The 19,988-nt window shown below is 42.8% G+C and overlaps 1 protein-coding gene across 1 annotated transcript in view; it reads right to left on the bottom strand.

The window, feature by feature from the left end:
- adgrg4a (adhesion G protein-coupled receptor G4a) overlaps window positions 1-19,988 on the bottom strand; it is a 61,066-nt gene that overhangs the window by 14,611 nt on the left and 26,467 nt on the right. Inside the window, exons 9-17 of the mRNA XM_061900005.1 lie at window positions 19,150-19,279; window positions 16,274-16,380; window positions 14,037-14,253; window positions 11,662-11,827; window positions 11,441-11,593; window positions 7,084-7,254; window positions 5,214-5,259; window positions 4,930-5,087; window positions 1,888-2,009 (exon numbers count right to left, since the gene is read on the bottom strand). Coding sequence (XP_061755989.1) covers window positions 1,888-2,009; window positions 4,930-5,087; window positions 5,214-5,259; window positions 7,084-7,254; window positions 11,441-11,593; window positions 11,662-11,827; window positions 14,037-14,253; window positions 16,274-16,380; window positions 19,150-19,279 — 1,270 coding nt within the window. The remainder of the gene's footprint in view (window positions 1-1,887; window positions 2,010-4,929; window positions 5,088-5,213; window positions 5,260-7,083; window positions 7,255-11,440; window positions 11,594-11,661; window positions 11,828-14,036; window positions 14,254-16,273; window positions 16,381-19,149; window positions 19,280-19,988) is intronic.

Raw genomic sequence — 19,988 nt, 5'->3', positions numbered from 1 at the left:
GGGAATAGTCAGTATGTTAGACAACAATCAAGGAATAGTGAGTATGTTAGACAACAATCAGGGAATAGTCAGTATGTTAGACAACAACCAGGGAATAGTCAGTATGTTAGACAACAATCAGGGAATAGTCAGTATGTTAGACAACAATCAGGGAATAGTCTGTATGTTAGACAACAAACACGTAATAGTCAGTATGTTAGACAACAACCAGGGAATAGTCAGTATGTTAGACAACAACCAGGGAATAGTCAGTATGTTAGACAACAATCGGGGAATAGTCAGTATGTTAGACAACAATCAAGGAATAGTCAGTATGTTAGACAACAATCAAGGAATAGTCAGTATGTTAGACAACAATCAGGGAATAGTCAGTATGTTAGACAACAATCAGGGAATAGTCAGTATGTTAGACAACAACCAGGGAATAGTCTGTATGTTAGACAACAATCAGGGAATAGTCTGTATGTTAGACAACAATCAGGGAATAGTCAGTATGTTAGACAACAACCAGGGAATAGTCAGTATGTTAGACAACAACCAGGGAATAGTCAGTATGTTAGACAACAACCAGGGAATAGTCAGTATGTTAGACAACAACCAGGGAATAGTCAGTATGTTAGACAACAATCAGGGAATAGTCAGTATGTTGGACAACAATCAGGGAATGGTCAGTATGTTAGACAACAACCAGGGAATAGTCAGTATGTTAGACAACAACCAGGGAATAGTTAGTATGTTAGACAAAAACCAGGCAATAGTCAGTATGTTTGACAACAATCAGGGAATAGTCAGTATGTTAGACAACATTCAGGGAATAGTCAGTATGTTAGACAACAACCAGGGAATAGTCACTATGTTAGACAACAACCAGGGAATAGTCAGTATGTTAGACAAAAATCAGGGAATAGTCAGTATGTTAGACAACAATCAGGGAATAGTCAGTATGTTAGACAACAACCGGGGAATAGTCAGTATGTTAGACAACAACCAGGGAATAGTCAGTATGTTAGACAACAACCAGGGAATAGTCAGTATGTTAGACAACAATCAGGGAATAGTCAGTATGTTAGACAACAACCAGGGAATAGTCAGTATGTTAGACAACAACCAGGGAATAGTCAGTATGTTAGACAACAATCAGGGAATAGTCTGTATGTTAGACAACAACCAGGGAATAGTCAGTATGTTAGACAGCAACCAGGGAATAGTCAGTATGTTAGACAACAACCAGGGAATAGTCAGTATGTTAGACAACAACCAGGGAATAGTCAGTATGTTAGACAACAATCAGGGAATAGTCTGTATGTTAGACAACAACCAGGGAATAGTCAGTATGTTAGACAACAATCAGGGAATAGTCTGTATGTTAGACAACAACCAGGGAATAGTCAGTATGTTAGACAACAAGCAGGGAATAGTCAGTATGTTAGACAACAAGCAGGGAATAGTCAGTATGTTAGACAAAAATCAGGGAATAGTCTGTATGTTAGACAACAACCAGGGAATAGTCAGTATGTTAGACAGCAACCAGGGAATAGTCAGTATGTTAGACAACAACCAGGGAATGGTCAGTATGTTAGACAACAACCAGGGAATAGTCAGTATGTTAGACAACAATCAGGGAATAGTCTGTATGTTAGACAACAACCAGGGAATAGTCAGTATGTTAGACAACAATCAGGGAATAGTCTGTATGTTAGACAACAAGCAGGGAATAGTCAGTATGTTAGACAACAAGCAGGGAATAGTCAGTATGTTAGACAACAATCAGGGAATAGTCTGTATGTTGGACAACAAGCAGGGAATAGTCAGTATGTTAGACAACAATCAGGGAATAGTCAGTATTGTAGACAACAAGTAGCCATGAAGTAGACATGTGTCACTTACTCAAAAGCGAGGTAAGTAAGGAGTGTGATGCCCAGAAAGATGGAAGATAAACCACAACCCATGTAGGAGAGGACAGTTAAAAGGTTGTTGTCGGTTTCACTGATCGCTTCTCTGGAGATGTCCTAAAAATCAAAACACAGACTTTGACCTTCTTTAAAACCACATTTCACCTTTTTATCAGTGGTGAGCCAGCAAGGCCTTCTTTGCTGGCCTAACTTCACCAGAAATCATAATAAATAATTATATATGCAAGTAAATTTTAATGTACTTTCCCTAAATATGTAAAATTATTCATATTGTCTTCATGTCATATGATGTTCCTTCCAGTGCTGCTATTTTTACTTCATACAGTTTGTATCCAATCAGAATTCAACTAGCTTATGTTGCCCTGCTGTACCTAATCTGCCTTCACAATCCACAAAGTGTGTGCACTGTAAGTGAACGGCCACATACAGTTTATTGATCATCGTGATAGCGAATCAGATCAGCAGCTGTTGTCAGTAGGACCTTCTAGATGGCCTCACCTTGAAGGTGACATTTACACTCCTGTGATTGGATACTCACGGGGACCGTTAGCGGATGAATATGAGAACACATACAGTTGATGGACAGTTGTGATAGCCAATCAGATCGGAAGTTGTTGACAGTAGCCTATCTAGGTAGCCTGATGTTAACAAGACTGTGATTGGATACTCACTTCTGACTCCAAAGTGAGTATCCAATCACAAGTTACAACTTAGCATGAAGCAGGAAGTGTTGCAGACCAGGATAGCAGAGAAATCACTTTTTTAACCCATAAACGAGAAGAAAGCATTGATCAGGTGTGAGATATATATGTGCAAGGCCATTTTCAAGAAGGATATTTCAAGAGAAACTACATCTTGTGAAACCATGAAATGGTGAAATGCTTGCCACTTCCACTCCAATCAAGCGACTGCGAGCCATACCTCTGGCTTATACGCCATCCAATGGCTTCTCCAAATTGTGAGTTCAAATATTTTATTTCTTTATTTTTTTACGTTAAATATGTTTTTTGCCATTTTGATTTTGACAGTATCACATTAGTTACATGTCTTAATTGCTTATGCGGGTTTATTGATTTTTAAATGCGCCAGAAAATAACACATTTTGTACAATGCCCAGTATTGTATAAATGTGTTTGTGTATAGTATTTCTCCAGCCATGGTCATGTGGTGACGTCCATGATGGTACTATGAGAGGTCATCATTGAAGTGGGACGTATATATATATATATATATATATATATATATATATATATATATATATATATATGGGAAAAATCACAAGACTACTTTATCTCTACAGAACTGTTTCATGAGGGGTTCCCTCAATCATCAGGAAAATCTCCTGACGATTAAGGGAATCATCAGGAGCGCTGTAACCGGCTGATCCGTCGGCGGTCTCGTCTTGTCCCCCCCCTGTAACGTGTGTCTGCTCTTAGCGGGACTGTGCCGAAAAATGTAATTTCAGTTCTGATGTGTCTTGTACATGTTGGAACGGACAAATAAAAATGATTCTGATATATATATATATATATATATATATATATATATATATATATATATATATATATATATATATACTAACCCCATTTCCATATGAGTTGGTAAATTGTGTTAGATGTAAATATAAACGGAATACAATGATTGGCAAATCATTTTCAACCCATATTCAATTGAATATGCTACAAAGACAAGATATTTGATGTTCAAACTCATAATTTTTTTATTTTTTTTTTGCAAATAATAATTAACTTAAAATTTCAAGGCTGCAGCACGTGCCAAAGTAGTTGGGAAAAGGCATGTTCACCACTGTGTTACATCACCTTTTCTTTTAACAACACTCAATAGACGTTTGAGAACTGAGGAAACTAATTGTTGAAGTTTTGAAAGTGGAATTCTTTAACAATCTTGTTTTATGTAGAGCTTCAGTCGTTCAACAGTCCGGGATCTCCGCTGTCGTATTTTACGCTTCATAATGCGCCACACATTTTCCATGGGAGACAGGTCTGGACTGCAGGCGGGCCAGGAAAGTACCCGCACTCTTTTTTTTACGAAGCCACGCTGTTGTAATACGTGCTGAATGTGGCTTGGCATTGATTTAAACCCCCAATCCCAACCCTTGATGCTGAGATGAAAATATAGGCTTGGCATTGTCTTGCTGAAATAAGCAGGGGCGTCCATGAAAAAGACGACACTTGGATGGCAGCATATGTTGTTCCAAAAGCTGTATGTACCTTTCAGCATTAATAGTGCCTTCCCAGATGTGTAAGTTACCCATGCCTTGGGCACTAATGCTCGCCCATACCACATACGATTGTACAAATGCACAATAGCGCTAACCCTTTTTTTTTTTTCCCTTCCCCTTCCTCTTTCGCCCTCGTTCCTCCCTTTCCTTACCATCCTTTTCCTCCCAATTGGTCATCCATAATATAGTAAAAAAAAGTCATGCTTAAATATATATGTATGATGAAGTTAGTAATCTATATACACATGGCGACTTGTCCAGGGAATAACCGGTAGAAAATGGATGGATGGACTATCATATTCCACTTCTATTGATGGTTCCTATTACTACTTATTTATAGTCTTATTTTTAAACATTTCTTAAAGAACATGGTTGATACATTACAAGCAGGTCAGATAAGTAAGAAGGTGCAAGGCCATTAAGACATTTAAAAACTAAACAATGAACTTTAAAATCCACCCTAAAGTAGAAAGGGAGCCAAGGCAGGGACTTTAAAATTGCTGTAATGCGCGCCCGCCCTCTGGTCCTTGTCAACACGTGTGAGTTCTGTAACAATTGTAGACTTCTGATGTTTTTTTTTTATGGGAAGACCAGAGAATAGTAACATAGTCTAAAGGACAGCAAAGAAAAGCCAGCATTAGCACCTCCGTGTTGTGTAGTGGTGTAAGTATTAGACCCTCCAGGTGCGCCTGATGTTGTGTTGTGTTGCACAGGTGTTGCTTATGAAAGTGTGTTGTTGAATCTCTCTCCATGAAAAGTAGACTTTTGACTCACCAGGAGCACAGCGAAGTGTGTGAGGTGTTCACAAAGACAGCTGGTCTGAGAAGGAGAAATACCAGCGAAGTGTGTGAGGTGTTCACAAAGACAGCTGGTCTGAGAAGGAGAAATACTCCGTGTTTCACAACCCATGCTGCTCCATCCACCCTGGCCTCCTGACACACACACACACACACACACACACACACACGCACACACACACAGTGAGTTATCAGCAGGCCTTGCACCTTTATGGAAGTCTTCCTTCGATCCAGCAGCAAACATCAGACATACAAGCTCACCGTTGTCCTGGAAATCCCAAAACACACACTTCACCTTGTCGTCCGGCTGACAAAAACGACAAAGAAAAAAAGTGCGTTAAAATAGAATTTGTACAAATATGTTGGTAAAAGTGATAGCAAAGAAGCAGTTAGTGAAATAGCATTATTACACTTCAAATGGAGCAATACAAATACCAATAGAAATATCACTATTGATAATGAACAATACCAATAATTGACCTCTATTATCAACAATACAGTTGTTCAAATGCAACAATACATGTACGTCATGATAACTGGAGATACAAAAGAAGAGACCTATATTAACCTTGTAGATTGTTATAGTAACAATAGGTTAAAGGCCTACTGAAATGAGATGTTCTTATTTAAACGGGGATAGCAGCTCCATTCTATGTGTCATACTTGATCATTTCGCGATATTGCCATATTTTTGCTGAAAGGATTTAGTAGAGAACATCGACGATAAAGTTGGCAACTTTTGGTCGCTAATAAAAAAAAGCTTGCCTGTACCGGAAGTAGCAGACGATGTGCGAGTGACGTCACGGGTTGTGGAGCTCCTCACATCTGAACATTGTTTACAATCATGGCCACCAGCAGCAAGAGCTATTCGGACTGAGAAAGCGACAATTTCCCCATTAAATTGAGCGAGGATGAAAGATTCGTGGATGAGGAAAGTTAGAGTGAGGCACTAAAAAATATTTTTAAAAAACGACGGCTCCAGGCGGCAGCAGTGGTAGCATTTCAGATGCAATTAGACACATTTACTAAGATCCATCCATCCATTTTCTACCGCTTATTCCCTTTCGGGGTCGCGGGGGGCGCTGGCGCCTATCTCAGCTACAATCGGGCGGAAGGCAGGGTACACCCTGGACAAGTCGCCACCTCATCGCAGGGCCAACACAGATAGCAAGACAACATTCACATTCACATTCACACACTAGGGCCAATTTAGTGTTGCCAATCAACCTATCCCCAGGTGCATGTCTTTGGAAGTGGGAGGAAGCCGGAGTACCCGGAGGGAACCCACGCATTCACGGGGAGAACATGCAAACTCCACACAGAAAGATCCCGAGCCTGGATTTGAACCCAGGACTGCAGGAGCTTCGTACTGTGAGGCAGACGCACTAACCCCTCTGCCACCGTGATATTTCTGGAAAATCCCTTATCTGCTTATTGTTTTAATAGTGTTTTAGTGAGATTATAAAGTCATACCGGAAATTCGGAGGGCTGCGGTGAACGCCAGTGTCTCAGAGAGAAGCCGATGGAGGAGCCAAGATCACAGCTGCCTTTTTGACAGCTACAGGAGGAGGTCCCATAATCCACTGAAGTCTCCGGTAAGAGCTGACTTAATTTCACAATTTTCCCATCCAAAAACTTGCTGGTTGACATAGAGAAACATGTTTGCTTGACCGCTCTGTGTTAAAGCTTCACAACAAAGAAACACCGGCTGTGTTTCGGTGCTAAAGGCAGCTGCAATCCACCGCTTTCCACCAACAGCGTTCTTCTTTATAGTCTCCACTGTTAATTGAAGAAATTGCAAAAGATTCAGCAACACAGATGTCCAAATTACTGTGTAATTATGCATTGAAAAGAGACGACTTTTAGCCGTGTGTGGCGCTGGGCTAATATGTCCTCTCCAACCCGAGACGTTTTGCGCACACGTCATCATTCCGCGACATTTTCAACAAGAAACTCCGCAGGAAATTTAAAATTATAATTTAGTAAACTAAATCGGCCGTATTGGCATGTGTTGCAATGTTAATATTTCATCATCGATATATAAACTATCAGACTGCGTGGTGGCTAGTAGTGGCTTTCAGTAGGCCTTTAAGCTTTGTGTGCCATGTGTTACCCACAAGGAAGTTTTTACCCGTTTGTCCTGTCGATGGCGCAGCGTGACCACCACCCTGTCGCCATGGTCCAGGTTGTTAACGTGGCTGCCGTTGATGCTGGCGGACACGATGTAGGAGTTCAAGGACAAGTCGCAGGGTGTCGACGTGTTGGTTGTTGGCGGGTCTTGTTGGAAATGTGGACAAGCTGACTAATGAACAGATTGGGACATCAAACATTGTACAGAATGGAAGGAATGCTCGACAGAGTATTTTGTTGATAACACAAATATTTCATCGATTATGTAGGTGGGCATGTCAGTGTGTGTTCAGGGGACTTCTGACTACAAAAACCTTGGTCAAAGATTGTTTGTATGACAGGAGCGCATTTATATTTTGAACCCTTTTATACCGAGTAGTCTCTACAGTGGGCTTCACGGTGGCAGAGGGGTTAGTGCGTCTGCCTCACAATACAAAGGTCCTGCAGTCCTGGGTTCAAATCCAGGCTCGGGATCTTTCTGTGTGGAGTTTGCATGTTCTCCCCTCCGCGTTCAAAGACATGCACCTGGGGATAGGTTGATTGGCAACACTAAAATTGGCCCTAGTGTGTGAATGTGAGTGTGAATGTTGTCTGTCTATCTGTGTTGGCCCTGCGATGAGGTGGCGACTTGTCCAGGGTGTAACCTGCCTTCCGCCCGATTGTAGCTGAGATAGGCGCCGGCGCCCCCCGCGACCCCGAAAGGGAATAAGCGGTAGTAAATGGATGGATGGATCTTAGTAAATGTGTCTAATTGCATCTGAAACGCTACCACTGCTGCCGCCTGGAGCCGTCGCTTTTTAAAATATTTTTTAGTGCCTCACTCTAACTTTCCTCATCCACGAATCTTTCATCCTCGCTCAAATTAATGGGGAAATTGTCGCTTTCTCAGTCCGAGGTGGCGACTTGTCCAGGGTGTACCCCGCCTTCCGCCCGATTGTAGCTGAGATAAGCGCCAGCGCCCCCCGCGACCCCAAAAGGGAATAAGCGGTAGAAAATGGATGGATGGATGGATGGTCTCTACAGTGGACGGATATTCAAAGGCTGTTTACCCGTAAACATTTGAGTCTGGACTAGGGTTGCAAAATTCCAGGAATATTCAAAGTTGGAAACTTTCCATGGGAATTAACGGGAATTAATGGAAAAATAATGGGAATAAACATGCTAGATCTTATTAGCTAAAACAACCTGATTTAATGCAAATCCAGTAGAATTTCAACCCTTTGCTGTGCATTCCTCCATCACATGCTGGGATAATTGCCAGCATGCTACACACTACAGCAGGACTATTGAGGCCACACTAGTATTTGAGCCCTAGGACTTCATCTAGTGTTGATGATATTACTGGGGTAAATATATTAGATATTTGGTATTTAAGTGTAAATGAGGTGTAATTGCTTGTTACTGTATGACTGTAGACTACTCAAGCTAGCTGGCTGTTCCTGTACTTGTTCAATGAGTTTGGGGCCAACTAGGTTTACTTACCACCACAGTCGTATAATAAAACCAAAATATTTCTCCGTTAGCCGCGATGCTAATTTTCTCTATGTTAAATCCCATTCATTTATGCTAACAAGGTTAGTGATTCGAATTGACCTTTTTTGTGAGTAAAAGTTTTATTATTGTGTATTATTTTGTTGCACTAATTAATTAAAAAAAAAAAAAAAAAAAAAAAAGAGCACACTAGCGTTGTAGAAATGTGTTGCAAAAATGTTTGTCTCCCAAGTTTTGACCTAAACTCGGGGGCCAGGATGGTGTTAGTCGGTTGAACAGTGACTGCGACACTGCAAAAAGTGGAATGTAAGTAAGATGAAATATCTCAAATAAGGCTGAGATTTGCTTATTTTCTGTCTGATAACATAAGCAGATTTGATGTTAGAGTGTTTTACTTGTTTGAAGGGTTTTGGTCCTAAATGATGTCAGTAAGATATTACAGCTTGTTGCTGAGATGTGATGAGCTATATTGAGTCAAACATGCTTGAAATTAGAATATCAAGTCTTGCAAAGCTGTGTCATCAGAACTCACAAGTATAAAACTACTTCTTTAAAGTAATCATTTCTTAATTCAAGCATGAAAAAAAAAAATCATTATGGCAAGCGCATATCATGATGTCAAGATAATGGCACTAGCATTTACTTTATTTAACATTATTTTTCAACATATTGAGCAATAAAGGTCTTTTTTATCCCTACCAAGAAAAGTGCAATTGTTATTAGTGAGAATATAATTGTTTTAAACTATTTTGGGGTTCATTGAGCTCATTGGACTTGTTTTGGAAAGTCTTGACAAGCCTAATTTTCTTGTTCTATTGGCAGATCATTTTGCTTAGTTCAAATAAAATACCTCTCATTTTTGTATGTCTTACCCTGTTTTTTTTTTAACACTGACTTTTTTCAGTGTAGTCAAATATCTTCTACTCAGAGGTGGTTAGAGTAGCCAGAAGTTGTACTCAAGTAAGAGTACTGTTACTTTAGAGATGTATTACTCAAGTAAAAGTAAGGAGTAGTCACCCAAATATTTACTTGAGTAAAAGTAAAAAGTATGTTGTGAAAAAACTACTCAAGTACTGAGTAACTGATGAGTAACCTGTTCCTTTAATGATGACGGCAACAAGTAATGCACAAAAACATAAAAATAGCAATGAACAAATTCAGATCCAGGAATATCTCTTAAGCAATTAAAACAATAATATACATTAAATAATATATATTTGGTTTTACACTGTATTGAAAAAAAAAGTTTGAAAATGAATTTTACCTTTGCAACCTCATGATACTATTGGCTAAGTTTTACATTCATAAATGTAGGTTTCTCAATACCCGACCTGTTTTTTGTGCCTTAAAAAGATTTAGAACTCTACATTAAAACACTCTACCTCTAACAGGCAAAAAGCTGCGCAAACGATGAGGCTGTGTTCCAAATTTAAGTTATTTACTGAGATTGAGTGAGCCTATGGCTTTGCACTTTGTTTATTTTATATATATATATATATATATATATATATATATATATATATATATATATATATATATATATATATATATATGTATATATATATATATAAAATATTCAATGAAAAATTACTTTATTTGAAAAACATGTCTAAATATTTATTCTAGGCTATTTATGCAATATTAAAATAATTGTGAAAAACTGCATTCATTATTCGGTATTCGGCCAAGCGTTTAGATTTTATTCGGCTTCGGCCACAAATTTTCATTTCGGTGCATCCCTAATATATATATATGTATATATATATATATTGCATTCTATTTTAGTTACTTTGAATTTACAACCCCCTGGTGCTGTTTTGTACGTTTTTTATACTGTTTTGTACTGTTTTTGTCCTTACTTTGATTATTATTTTCAACACTTTGTAAATGTTGAAATTTATAAATAAAGGTTTATTTAAATAAAAAAAGTGCAGTTAATCATGTGACCGCCTGGCTCTGATTGATTGGTGAAACAGAGTCAAACGTCACCAGTGACTGCATTTGATTGGTGAAACCAGGCGTGTGATAGATCCTACTTTGAAGGTCTGTCTGACGAACCAAAACCAACAAAGCGTGCATTAACAGATCGATAAAAATCAGTAGCGAATAGCGAGCTGAATGTAGATAAATGGAGCGGAGTAAAAGTAGCGTTTCTTCTCTATAAATATACTCAAGTAAAAGTAAAATTATGTTGCATTAAAACTACTCTTAGAAGTACAATTCATCCCAAAAGTTACTCAAGTAGTGTCAGAACTGGACATGGATTTGGTTTACTCCTTCGACGCAGAGGGATTACAGGACGCGAATTCAGGTACATAATGTTTTAATTATACTCAAAATACAAAAAGGTAAAACAAAAAGCACGCTCGATGGCGGATAATAATCTATGCTAAAACTTAGAACAAAAACAGCACAATGGCAATACAATCTACAAAACAAACAAAAGGTACTATCAAAAACATAATTACAAAAACGGGAGGCATAAACCGCACGGTGCGTGGCAGGGGATCAATGGCATGGAGCAATGAGCAGCAAAGGTCGTAGAATACAATGAAAGTTAATGTTCTCAGACCGATGGACGGAAAGAAAATGACTTAAATAGTGGCTGTGATAATTAGGAACAGGTGCGGGACTGAGGGTAGGGGCGTGAGTAGGAGGGCAAGGTGAAAATCAATGAGTTGTCATGGGAACAAAAACCAACCAGGAAGTGAAAAAACGGAACAAGATTCCAGAAAACCAAACCAAACATGATCAAACATAAAACCAGATTTACAGGCGTGACAAGTAGATGTAACGGAGTAAATGTAGCCCGTTACCACCCCCCTGTGCTTCTACTTGTATCTACAACCCTCTTCTCATTTGCATACCTGGAAGAGGTCTTGCGTTCCGTAGAACTGGAACTGGACCCGGGTTGTATTTCTGGCTCCAGGTGGAAGGAAGTTGTGAAGAGCAGAGGGCAGAGAGATGGTCACATTTGCACCTGAGATTGGTTGACCCTCAAAACTGCGGTTGACAAACACCTAAATAAGGGCAACAATGGTTTGTCTGCTGGTTGCGTTTTTGAAGGATTAGAAGACGCCGGAGTTACATTTGGTTCTTGGAATGACGTAGTAGAGGACGCTCCGAATGTTAAGCCGCCAAAGCCATGGGGGAGCACGTCGATCATGGCCAGAGCCAATGAAGGAGCGGTCAAACTCAGTGACTCTCCTGGGAAATCCATGGTGTTTCCCATCCTGTCCGTCATGGAGAGGACGCTGTTTGACACAGAAATGAAGAATAGTCAGTGCATATACCAATGTCAGCATGTCCCTAGTTTGTGCTCATATTTGTACATATAATCATGTACTCTAATAGTCTCATAGCTCTATCCATTCATTTGTTCCATTCATCCAGTCATCCAATAAAAACACACTTTTGAGCTTCAATGCGTCCTTTGGGGAACACAATTGAAATAAACAAAAGTGTATTCTTTTTTTGTGCATGACAATGACATTGCACTTATATACCATGGAAGCATTACAATTTTAAAAGCGTTAGTTGTGGCTGTAGGCAACTTCCCGACGCATAGTAACTCCACAAGTTGGTCGGAATCCAGCAGCTTTATCTACCTCTGCATGCGCTGTAAGATGAAAACATCTAAATAATAAATAATAATAATGAATCAATAATGTTAATATGTACCATTTCTTCATCAAATAGGTTGTTATTCATCACTTCACCACTAGGCAGCGCAATCCTTGTCCTGTTTTCATCAACGTGTATATGGAAATTAATTCCAATACCCATCCATCCATCCATCCATCCATTTTCTACTGCTTATTCCGTTTTGCACCTGGGGATAGGTTGATTGGCAACACTAAATTGGCCCTAGTGTGTCAATGTGAGTGTGAATGTTGTCTGTCTATCTGTGTTGGCCCTGCGATGAGGTGGCGACTTGTCCAGGGTGTACCCCGCCTTCCGCCCGATTGTAGCTGAATTCCAATACCCAACATACCGAAATTAACTCCAATACAACATATGGAAATTAAAGTTAAAGTTAAAGTTAAAGTACCAATGATTGTTCCACACACAAAGCGTGGTGAAATTATTCTCTGCATTTTGACCCATCACCCCCTGGGGGGTGAGGGGAGCAGTGAGCAGCAGCAGTGGCCGCGCCCGGGAATCATTTTTGGGGATTCAACCCCCAATTCCAACCCTTGATGCTGATTGTCATGCAGGGAGGTAATGGCTCCCATTTTTATAGTCTTTGGTATGACTCGGTTGGGGTTTGAACTCACAGCCTACCCATCTCAGAGCAGACACTCCAACCACTAGGCCACTGAGTAATTAACTCCAGTACACAAAATACGGAAATGAATTCCAATACCCAACATATGAAAATTAACTCCACTACCCAACATACGGAAATGTATTTCCAAAACCCAACATACGGAAATTAACTCCAATACCCAACATATAACCGCAGGATTAGGTCTCTGCTTTTTGCAGATGATGTGGTCCTGATGGCTTCATCTGACCGGGATCTTCAGCTCTCGCTGGATCGGTTCGCAGCCGAGTGTGAAGCGACCGGAATGAGAATCAGCACCTCCAAGTCCGAGTCCATGGTTCTCGCCCGGAAAAGGGTGGAGTGCCATCTCCCGGTTTGGGAAAGAGATCTTGCCCCACGTGGAGGAGTTCAAGTACCTAGGAGTCTTGTTCACGAGTGAGGGAAGAGTGGATCGTGAGCTCGACAGGCGGATCGGTGCGGCGTCCTCAGTAATGCGGACCTTGTACCGATCCGTTGTGGTGAAGAAGGAGCTGAGCCGGAAGGCAAAGCTCTCAATTTACCGGTCGATCTACGTTCCCATCCTCACCTATGGTCATGAGCTTTGGGTCATGACCGAAAGGATAAGATCACGGGTACAAGCGGCCGAAATTAGTTTCCTCCGCCGTGTGGCGGGGCTCTCCCTTAGAGATAGGGTGAGAAGCTCTGCCATCCGGGAGGAACTCAAAGTAAAGCCGCTGCTCCTTCACATCGAGAGGAGCCAGATGAGGTGGTTCGGGCATCCGGTCAGGATGCCACCCGAACGCCTCCCTAGGGAGGTGTTTAGGGCACGTCCAACCGGTAGGAGGCCACGGGGAAGACCCAGGACACGTTGGGAAGACTATGTCTCCCGGCTGGCCTGGGAACGCCTCGGGATCCCCCGGGAAGAGCTAGACAAAGTGGCTGGGGAGTGGGAAGTCTGGGTTCCCCTGCTTAGGCTGTTGCCCCCGCGACCCGACCTCGGATAAGCGGAAGATGATGGATGGATGGATACCCAACATATGGAAATTAACTTCACTACCCAACATACGGAAATGTATTTCCAATACCCAACATACGGAAATTAACTCCAATACCCAACAGATGCCCAGCTGGATACAATTTGTCTGTCTACCGCCAATTTCTAAAAACACACACCTTTTTTTGTAGGGCTTACTTACCTGCCAGCCACTGGAGCAACATCCGTCTCAGAAATCAAGATGTCGGAGAAGACGTGTAAAACTTTGCTGCTGAGTGCCGGCTGGGCACCACCTAACTCCACCACCTGGTTGAGTTTCTCCACCAGCGTGTTCAGCTCGCCAGATGGAATCTGCGTCGCGTTGCTAAGCTGGGAACTTACCAGATCCTGAATGATGCCTGCGACTTCATCCACGTTATCTGGACATCAGCAAAGGTCATTTTAATGTTGACTTTATATAGCAGTTACATTGAAGACCCAGCAGCCACAAGACATTGAAACAACATTGACAACTTGTTGAATTCAGTCCTGACGTTGAGTTGCAAATATAACGTTGAACCAACATTTAATCAATGTTGGGTTCTGACGGGGCAGCACGATGGGAGAGGGGTTTGTGCGTCTGCCTCACAATACGAAGGTCTGAGTAGTCCTGGGTTCAATTCCGGGCTCGGGATCTTTCTGTGTGGAGTTTGCATGTTCTCCCCGTGACTGTGTGGGTTCTACTCCGGCTTCCTCCCACCACCAAAGACATGCTCCTGGGGATAGGCCCCTCCCACCTCCAAAGACATGCACCTGGGGATAGGCCCCTCCCACCTCCAAAGACATGCACCTGGGGATAGGCCCCTCCCACCTCCGAAGACATGCACCTGGGGATAGGTTGATTGGCAACACTAAATGGTCCCTAGTGTGTGAATGTGAGTGTGAATGTTGTCTGTCTATCTATGTTGGCCCTGCGATAAGGGGGCGACTTGTCCAGGGTGTATATGCCTTCTGCCCGATTGTAGCTGAGATAGGCACCAGCGCCCCCACGACCCCAAAGGGAGTAAGCGGTAGAAAAAGGATGGATGGATGGGTTCTGGCGTTGATTTCACCATTGAATTTTGGTCATTTCCCAAACAATATTCTCTAACACAGGGGTGCCCACACTTTTTCTGCAGGCGAGCTACTTTTCAATTGACCATCTCGAGGGGATCTACCTCATTTATATATATCATTTATATTTATTTATTTATGAAAGAGACATTTTTGTAAACAAGTTAAATGTGTTTAATGATATTACAAGCATGTGTAACACATATAGATGTCTTTCTTTCACGAAGACAAGAATATAAGTTGGTGTATTACCTGATTCTGATGACTTGCATTGATTGGAATCAGACAGTAATGATGATAACGCCCACATTTTCAAATGGAGGAGAAAAAAAGTTGTCCTTTCTGTACAATACCACATGAAAGTGGTTGGTTTTTGGCATCTAATTCATCCAGCTTCCATACACTTTACAAGAAAAACATTGGCGGCAAATTCCGTAGCTTGCTTGATTGACATTCACGGCACCCGAGGGTCTTGTGAGATGACGCTGGCTGCTGCCAGTTTATTATTATGAAAAAATGACAGAGAGGAAGGCGAGAAACACTTTTTATTTCAACAGACTTTCGCGCCGTCCCTTCCGTCAAAACTCTAAAGGCCGACTGCACATTTCCTATCTTCACAATAAAAGCCCTGCTTCATGCTGCCTGCGCTAACAAAATAAAAGTCTCAGAAAGCTGGCGTGCACATCACTTGTGCACGCCAGCTTTCTGAGGAATCGCTTGTGCACGCCAGTTTTCCGAGACTCTGTATTTAGTTAGCGCAGGCAGCATGAAGCAGGGCTTTTATTGTGAAGATAGGAAATGTGCAGTCGGCCTTTAGAGTTTTGACGGAAGGGACGGCGCGAGAGTCTGTTGAAATAAAAAGTGTTTCTCGCCTTCCTCTCGGTCATAGTTTAATAATAATGATCTTGCAGCAGCCAGCGTCATCTCACAAGACCCTCCGGTACCGTGAATGTCATTTAAGTGACGTCTTGGTGAAGATTGATGATGACTCATTTTTAGGTCTATTTTTTTTAAAAGCCTGGCTCGATATCGACTGACACACCCCCCGCGGTCGACTGGTAGCTCGCGATCGACGTAATGGGCACCCCTGCTCCAACACAAATACAACGTTGAAACAACATGCCTTTTGACAAAGTTTACCCAATGTTCTGACTTGGATTTGATCTTTGAAATTTGGTAATTTCCCAACCAACAAGTTGGATCCAATGTTAAACAGCAGTTTAAAAAAAAAATTAAAAGCATAACCAATGTTGTCTCAATGTCTTGTGCCTGCTAGCCACATGTAGGCTTCAACAAGTCCAAAAATGGGCAAGTTTTTCAAGCCATGCATGTGATGAATGTTCCTACCTGTGGTGACAGTGATGTTTTCCAGGTCAGGTATCGTCACAAGTGGGCTGCACTTTGTCATATCTGGTTCACACCAGCTGGTCTTGTCCGTTTCAATGTGTAATTTACTGAACAGTAGCAAAAAAAATTATAATACCACTGTAATAATCATCTTAGCTGATGGCTAGCTAATGGTTTTAATGATCTCATTACATGAATTGATTAAAGAGAATGTGTGAGAGATAGGAGATCGTGTGGAACATAAAAGACACCTGCTCAGGTAATTAGGCCACTGAGTTTAACGCGTACAGGATACAGGGCTATTCAACTGGTGGCCCAGGGACCAAATGACACTGTAGCGGCCCCCGAGGTCAGGTCAAAATAAAACTTTTGCAGAAGATTTCCAAAAACTCTAGAGTGCTCTTGTTATATAGACCAGGGGTTCTTAACCTTTTTTGCCTCAGGGCCAAGCGGTTGCAGGGGCAAAAACTCGGACATAGGAGGAGTTCGGAGAAGCCATGGAGAACGACTTCCGGATGGCATCGAGGCGATTCTGGACCACCATTCGCCGCCTCAGAAGGGGGAAAGCAGCACACTGTTAACACCGTGTATGGTGGGGACGGTCGGCTATGAAAGGAATACTTTGACGACCTCTTCACTCCAAAATACACATCTTAGAATGAGGACACAGTGCCTGGGGACTCTGAGGTGGACTCTTATATTTCTGAGGCTGAGGTTGCCGAGGTAGTCAGAAAGCTTCTCAGTGGTAGAGATCCACCCAGAGGTCCTTAAGGCTCTGGATGCTGTGGAGCTGTCGTGGTTGACAAGACTCTGCAGCATTACATGGAAATCGGGAGTGGTTCCTCTGGATTGGGGTGTCCGACTGGTAGGAGACTACTGGTGGAGAGACTATGTCTCCCAGCTGGCCTGGCAACGCCTCAGGCGTCCCGGAAAGAGCTTGACAAAGTAGCTGTGGAGAGGGAAGTCTTCACACTCAACTGCGAACCGGTCCAGTCAGAGCTGAAGATCCTGGTCAGATGAATTCAGCAGGACCACATCGTCCGGAAAAGCAGGGACCTAATCCTGCAGCCACCAAACCAGATCCCCTCAACACCCTGAATGCACCTAGAAATTCGGCCCATAAAAGTTTTTTCACAGAATCAGTGACAATGGGCAGCCCTGGCTGATTCCAAGCCTCACTGGAAACGGGTCCGACTTAACGTGGACCAAGGTCTGACACGATCATACAGGGAGCGAACTGCCACAATCGGGTGTTCCGATACCTCATACTCTTTGGGCACTCTCCACAGGACAGTCAAATGCCTTCTTCAAGTCCACAAAGCACATGTTGGGCAAATTCCCATGCACCCTCAAGAATCCTGCGGAGAGTATAGAATTGGTCCACAGTTCCACGACCAGGACGAAAACAAAACTGCTTTTCCTGAATCTGAGGTTCGACTATCAGGCGTTGCCTCCTCTGCAGTACACCTGAATAGACCTTACCGGAAGGGCTACAATAGATGGAACACACCCTCCGGTTCCCCTTTTAAAATAGAGGAACCACCACCCCGGTCTGCCAATCCAGAGGTACTGCCCCCGATGTCCACACAGTGCTGCAGAATCTTGTCAACCAAGACAGCCTCTCGGCATCCAGAGCCTTAAGGAAGTCTGGGTCCACCCACTGGGCCCTGCCACAGAGGAGCTTCTTAACTACCTCGGCAACCTCAACCTCAGAAATAGGAGAGTCCACCCCAGAGTCCCCAGGCACTGTTTCCTTATTGGAAGACGTGTAGGTGGGATTGAGGAGGTCTTCGAAGTATTGCCTCCACGGACCCACAACGTCCTGAGTCGAGCTCAGCAGCACACCATCCCCACCATACACGGTGTTGACAGGGGCGGCATAGCTCGGTTGGTAGAGTGGCCGTGCCAGCAACTTGAGGGTTGCAGGTTCGATTCCCGCTTGTGCCATCTTAGTTACTGCCGTTGTGTCGTTGGGCAAAACACTTTACCCACCTGCTCCCAGTGCCACCCACACTGGTTTAAATGTAACTTAGATATTGGGTGTCACTATGTAAAGCGCTTTGAGTCACTTGAGAAAAGGGCTATATAAATATAATTCACTTCACTTCACTTCACTGCCCCTCCTGAGGCAGCGGATGGTGGTCCAGAATCACTTTGAAGTCGTCAATTTGCTCGACTGGTGCAGTTTATTTGCGTGAAAGTGTGAACGCAATCATCTGAACCCTTTGGTGCACTAAACAAGTGAACTGAGATCCATCTGAAAGATGCGTTGTACCACAACTGTCAATATTTGAGTTGGATTTTCCGAAAAATATGAGTAATACCGATCCTTTTACAATAATTTTCAGCAGGCGGTGATATTTTGAGAGCCTGACTTTGCCAAAGAGCTTTTAGTTTTTTCTCAAGATAGTTAATCGTGGAAAAAATACGGGAAACTACTAAAAAGCAGATGGGGCCGGCAAAGATGGGGCGCTGGTAAAGACGGGAAGAATACGTGAGTTCCTCTAGGGAAACGGGAGGATTGACGGTACGGAGGGCAATCATTACATTAATAACTCATCGTCTTGTTTGCCGAGCTGAAAAAGGGGCGAAGAGCAGGAATGTTCTCATATTGCTATGCTGTTGCCATGGAAACAGATTGCTCTGACCGAGGTTAAACAGACGTGTGAAGTAAATAGACCAATATTGAAAATAATCTCCCCAACCTTGATAAATGTTGACTGACAGGACTAAGCCTGTTGTGCGACACCACCACTCCGCCTTACGGCATTAATATACTGATCTTTCTTTTTGACAGATTTACCCAGGGTCTCCGTGTCCTTTGGACATTTCAAAGATGAATATACATTTTTTAATTTAATTGAACTCTAACTTACCAAAGGCGGAAGGCTTTCTCGGAAGTTGGCTCCGTGCATCCCATGACTTGGTTGACTTGAGGGAAGGTTTCAGGCCAGACGTATTCTCCGTAGATGGTTGACATCGTTTCCTCCACACAATTCTGTGGCACTGAATGAAAACAGGATGGTGAATTTGACAAAGTCACACTGGATGGGTCAAATGCAGAGAATCATTTTGCCACACTTAGTGTGTGTGTGAGACAATCATTGGTACTTTTACTTGAACTTCCTACTCTTTTGTTCTGACTCATCCAGGTGGTTGTGTTCCCAGGGCATTCAATCGATGGCAACAGTTTGTCTCTTCTTAGATTGGTCAGACGAGGTCTAAGTCTGTGAGCAGGAAGTGATGATCCATCCATCCATCCATCATCTTCCGCTTATCTGAGGTCGGGTCGCGGGGGCAACAGCCTAAGCAGGGAAACCCAGACTTCCTTCTCCCCAGCCACTTCGTCTAGCTCTTCCCGGGGGATCCCGAGGCGTTCCCAGGCCAGCCGGGAGACATAGTCTTCCCAACGTGTCCTGGGTCTTCCCCGTGGCCTCCTACCGGTTGGACGTGCCCTAAACACCTCCCTAAGGAGGCGTTCGGGTGGCATCCTGACCAGATGCCCGAACCACCTCATCTGGCTCCTCTCGATGTGAAGGAGCAGCGGCTTTACTTTGAGCTCCTCCCGGATGGCAGAGCTTCTCACCCTATCTCTAAGGGAGAGCCCCGCCACACGGCGGAGGAAACTCATTTCGGCCGCTTGTACCCGTGATCTTGTCCTTTCGGTCATGACCCAAAACTCATGACCATAGGTGAGGATGGGAACGTAGATCGA

Source organism: Nerophis ophidion, linkage group LG05, assembly GCF_033978795.1.
Source record: "Nerophis ophidion isolate RoL-2023_Sa linkage group LG05, RoL_Noph_v1.0, whole genome shotgun sequence".
Lineage (NCBI taxonomy): Eukaryota > Metazoa > Chordata > Actinopteri > Syngnathiformes > Syngnathidae > Nerophis > Nerophis ophidion.
This window is presented reverse-complemented; position numbering and strand designations above follow the sequence as displayed.